This window comes from Alexandromys fortis, unplaced genomic scaffold, assembly GCF_014885135.2.
Source record: "Alexandromys fortis isolate MF-2015 unplaced genomic scaffold, M_Fortis_MF-2015_v1.1 scaffold_285, whole genome shotgun sequence".
In the NCBI taxonomy this organism is placed as follows: domain Eukaryota; kingdom Metazoa; phylum Chordata; class Mammalia; order Rodentia; family Cricetidae; genus Alexandromys; species Alexandromys fortis.
This window is the reverse complement of record NW_026068191.1, coordinates 641,072-646,205: the sequence shown is the minus strand read 5'-3', so window position 1 is coordinate 646,205 and position 5,134 is coordinate 641,072. Positions and strand designations below refer to the sequence as shown.

General features: G+C 47.8%; 1 protein-coding gene across 1 annotated transcript; it reads right to left on the bottom strand.

Moving 5' to 3' along the window:
• Positions 1-1,301: 1,301 nt before the first annotated feature.
• Or5au1 (olfactory receptor family 5 subfamily AU member 1) lies at positions 1,302-2,237 on the bottom strand. The gene is given in 1 exon segment (XM_050129407.1): positions 1,302-2,237. A coding segment is annotated over 1 exon segment (936 nt).
• Between the last annotated feature and the right edge of the window lie 2,897 nt (positions 2,238-5,134).

Sequence of the window (5,134 nt, the reverse complement as noted above, 5' to 3'; positions counted from 1 at the left end):
AAATGGCTCAGAGGTTAAGAGCACTGGGGTCCTGAGTTCAATTCCCAGCAACTATCTCATCTATAACGAGAACTGGCGCCCCCTTCTGGAAATGCGGGCACACATGAAAGGAATGTTGTACACATAATAAATAAATAAATCTTAAAAAAAAAAAAAAGTGCTCCTTCCTCAATTTTCAGGATTTACCGGCTTCACATGGGGCTGACATCTGTCCCCTTTCCTTTGTTCTCGCCATCGCTGCCATCTTTGTGGCAGATGCACCAGGAATGGTCTGTTCTGTTCTGGCCCTGAGCTGGTTAGGTAGGTGAGGTTGACCTTGAACTCCTTCCGCTACCTCCCTATTCAGAAAACTTCTTTTGTTTTGTTTTTCGAACAGGGTTTTTCTGTGTAACAGTCCTAGTTGTCCTGGAACTAGCTCTTGCAGACTGGGCTGGCCTCGAACTTACAGAGATCCGCCTGCCTCTGCCTCCCGAGTGTGGAGATTAAAGGTGTGCGCCACCACCACCCAGCAAGAGCCAACTTTTATAAGGAGGAAACTTAAAGAATTCGTCTCAGGACGCAAGGTTTTCAAGTTAGTTAAGAGACTCTTTTGTGTGTGTGGCTTTTATTTCATATAACTTTTATTGGCTTATATTTATTGTGGCTAGTGACGCATATAATTTTGTACAAGGTTATCATGTCCTTTGACCACACTGACTCTCCACTTTCCTTTCTTCCCATTTTCCCCCATTACCATTCATTTCCCCAGACAACCTTGCTTCTACCTTCATGTCCCCCTCGTGTGTGTGCACGCGTGAGATTTACATATCTACATCAAATCTGGGATCTAGGAATGAAAGAAAGCATGTAACATTTGTTTCTCATCATCTGACTTATTTTGCTTAATTTGATGGTATCCTGTTGCATCAGGGTCTCCCTGAGTAGCTGAGCGTGATTCTCCTCCCCAGGGCTAGGATTGAAAGTAGGAGTCACTGTGCCCAGCAGAGTGACCTTAATCTGAATGACAAAAGTGTCTGTTTCTCATAGGAAAACAAAGTGTTCACAAGCTTCAAACTGTTGAGTAAAGTATCAGGACAAAGCCATGATTAATCTTGGCCAAGGAGTCCAATCAGGCAAGAGCAGAAGGTCTTTCTAGAGTCTTACTCTCCGTGAAGCCGACAGTTCTGGCGGATAGTTCCAGAAGCTCCTGCAGACCAGCAGGCATGTCCACGCTTCACAGGGTGTGCGTGGGAACATCCTCGGGGCAGCACCACACAGGGTAAAACTCTCTTAGCTGTCTAAGGACTCGTGAGTAAATACGCTCATTCCACTGATTTCCAGCCCCAAACCTTCCTTAAGGCTTCCTTCACATCCTTGTTTCTCAAAGAGTAGATTAAGGGATTCAGCATCGGGATCAGCACTGTGTAGATGACGGCCACCGTGCGGTCCTGGGTCAGGGAGTAGCTGGACTTAGGGCGTAGGTACATAAAAAGTGTGGTGCCAAAAAAGAAGCAAACAGCAGTGAGGTGGGACGCTCAGGTGGAAAACGCCTTGGACCTGCCCTGGCTTGAGCTCATCTGAAGAATGGCGATGAGTATTAAGAGGTAGGAGATCAGGATGGTGAGAGTGCAGCTCAGAAGGTTGAAACCTGCAAAAACGAAGAGCAAGATCTCACACAGCGAAGTGTCCACGCAGGACAAGGACAGGATGGGCGGCCCATCACAGAAGAAATGAGTGACCACTTGGGCACCGCAGAAGTTCAGGCTGAAGATACAGCTTGTATGGATAAGAGAATTGAGAAACCCTGCGCTGTAGGAGCCCACAATCAGAGCTGCGCAGACATTCGGAGACACGATGGTTGGGTACAGCAGAGGATCACAAACCGCGACGTAGCGGTCATAGGCCATGGCGGCAATGAGATAGCACTCTCTGGTGGCAAAGCCCGCATAAAAGAACATCTGAGCCATGCAGCCAAAATAAGAGATGACCTTTCTCTTAGCCAAGAAGTTCATCAGGGTCTGGGGGACCACTGTAGAAGAGTAGCAGAAATCCAGGAAGGAGAGGCTTTTGAGCAGGGAGTACATGGGTGTGTGCAGAGCGACGCTCACGTGGATTAGAAAGAACATGGTCAGGTTGCCCAGCACCGTGATGACGTACATGGCCAGGAATACCACAAAGAGCAGTTTTTGGAGCTGGGGGTCACTGGTGAGGCCCAAGAGCTCAAACTCCACGTCTTGGCTCAGGTTTGCCCTTTCCATATTTGTGTGGGGCTTCGGAGTAGACAGACTGCACAGAGGTGGAACACCCAGGGCTCTCACAGTTTGCTCTTGGAGATCAGGACCTTTGGAAGAGATCTGGCTTTGTAGACGGGGCTGCCATGGAGAGAACCTTCTCAACTTGTTCGTCTGATCGATTAGTAAGCGTTATTTGAGACGCGATGGGAAATATCATGACTATATACAATTAATCTTTCTGAGATCATAACAATTTTAAATAATGAGACATTGACTCTGACTCCACATTTAGTTTCCTGTCTACATAACTGCGTTCCCGCCTAAGGAAGTCTAGAGTCCCTGAGGGCAGGGAGCTCATAGGCTACAAGCAGCACAGTCTGGGTAACACAAAGTGAGCAGGGGCTTCGTGGCTGACTGTGTGTCCCCTGTGGGAGGACTTCACGCCTCTGCATTTCATTTTTCTCATCTGTGGAGTAAGAACAGCAGTTATCACAAAATATTGTAAAAACTGAATGAGCAAAGCGAAAATCACCTGAATGCAGACCGGCACACTAAGGGAATTCAAGGGATGCTCGCAATGGCTGTTCTCACAGAGGAGACAGACCCACCCCTAAGGATGCAGCATAGTTTGGTTCTAGTTACCATGGTTCCCTAAAGATGGTGGTGACTGATGCTATGGAGAGATGGGGGGTGGTATAATGAGCAAATTGACATTGTGGATTAGCGGTCATCCAACAAGCGAAAACTCCCACCTCTGTTTATGAAAGTACCCATCATTTCCTGTAAACAAAATCACCCTGAATTCGGGGGCTATTGGCAGACAAGGATCAGGCTCCCTGTAAGGCTGAAGTCTGTGAAAATATCTTCCCTGCTTAGAGGGTGCGTCCTGGAACCATCACCCGCTCCCGCTCCCACGGCTCCTCTGCCAGAACAGCTCCTCCTTCCAGAACAGCGGCTACTTTATAATGAACTCCAGTCCTGCAGAATGTGGGCTTCTAGAGCTGCTTGTGGTCAGCGCCATCGGGGTCAAAGCCAACTTAACTCACAGGCAAATTACAGGACTTCAGAGAAATAACCGTGAACCTCCGCGGTGGAGATGACTTACGAGAACATCAAGAAAGTCAGGAGCTGATCATTAAGAGTAGAGTAGAACTTCTCGAAATCCAACTTAGCATCCTCTTCCCTCGGAAACCTGTTTCAGTTTAGGTAACAAACCTGTCAGTATTTCTCTGATTGGAAAAATAGATAGAACCAGAAAAACAACAACACAAAACTAGGGCTGTGCCCAGTGACTGACCGGGCAGATGAAGGGGACCCTCCAGTGGGGCAGGCTGTCTCTCCCTCTCCCCTTTCATTGCTTATCACTCTTCTCCAATCTGCAATAGATTAAAAAATCCTCCAGGATACAAGGAATTGGTTAAAAGAAAAGTTGGTATTTGGTATGCTTTGAAATAACCATTCTGTGGATGGCAGTTTGTACCTCAGAGGAAGAAAACTTGAAGTAAGCTTTGGTTTTTAAAAGATGGAGGAGGGGCTGGAGAGAGGGCTCAGTAGCCAAGGGCACTAGCTGTTCTTCCAGAGGGCCCAGGCGCCATTCCCGAACATGCGTGGTGGCTCACAACCATCTGTAACTACTTCCAGGAGATACAATGCCCTTTCCTGGCTTCCCTGGGCACAAAAATAGAAATACACACAGGCAAAACATCCATACACAAAAAATAAAACAATAAAAATAAAAGATTAGGAGTGGAGCACCTAGTAAGCGGAGGAGTTGAAAGGAAACTTATTTATACTCCACTCCCCCATCCCCGCTGGGACAAAACAGGGAAGAAAAATATGAAGTGCACCAGGCAGCAACACAGCCAGCAACTCTGAGCAATAGTGGTTCTCACAGTTTTTAAGCAGTGTATCACCCAGAGCCTTACTATGTGTGCAGATCCCAGGTTTCAACTGCAGTAATCGGATCCAACAGATCTACAGATGAGCCAAGAACTCCAACGGTGTCACAACAGGTGGTCTCTGAACCATAGGGTGTTTCCACGAGGACACAGACCTTCATGAGCCACATATCCTTCCTAGCTTGCTAGAATTCTGTGTCCTGGATATCAGTAGGGTGGTTGTCCTGGACAGTCTCCTCTCTCCAGAAGCTTTGCCGATAGGTAATGATTCGCAGACATCTGGGCTACCTGGCGGTCATCAAATGCCAGCTGAGATGTTCTGGAAGCCGGTGACCTGATGGCACAAGCCTTCAGTGAGAGAGCCGTGAAGACAAAAGCACGTGTGTTTGTCGACTAAATCTGGGGATCTCACGGGTTCAGGAGTGAGGCAGCCCCTTCTCTGTGAACCCCTCACCCCCAGTCTTGTGTGGGCAAGAGACTCCCCAGGGCCATCTTTCCCTTTGAGCAGCTCATAACTAGGGAGAAAGTGTTCATGGTGGGACTTGGTGAGGAAGGGAGAATAATTGGTCCCACAAAGACCCATTAAGGTGTGTGCTACATTGTTATCTCCAACAGTCTCTGCCCCTGAGGAGTCAGGAGACAGAGAAATTGGGGATAAGGAAATAAACCCCACCAGATCCCTGACAACTTACGGATCATCACCCCACAGAAACGCTTTACCTTAACTGTAAACTTAGCTGTGTTTACTCAGTACCAGCAAAAGAGGCTGTCCTCATATGCCAGTTAACCAGCATCCGTACAGCACCACCTGTACTTTAAATTAGGGAAGAACAAAACATCTGTCCTTCAAGACCGTGTTAACACTCAGGGAGGCAGAGGCAGGCAGGTCTCTGTGAGTGCGAGGCCAGCCTGGTCTACAGAGTTCCAGGACAGCCAGAGGTACACAGAGAAACCCTGTCTCATAAAAGAGAGAGAGAGAGAGAGAGAGAGAGAGAGAGAGAGAGAGAGAGAGAGAGAGAGAGA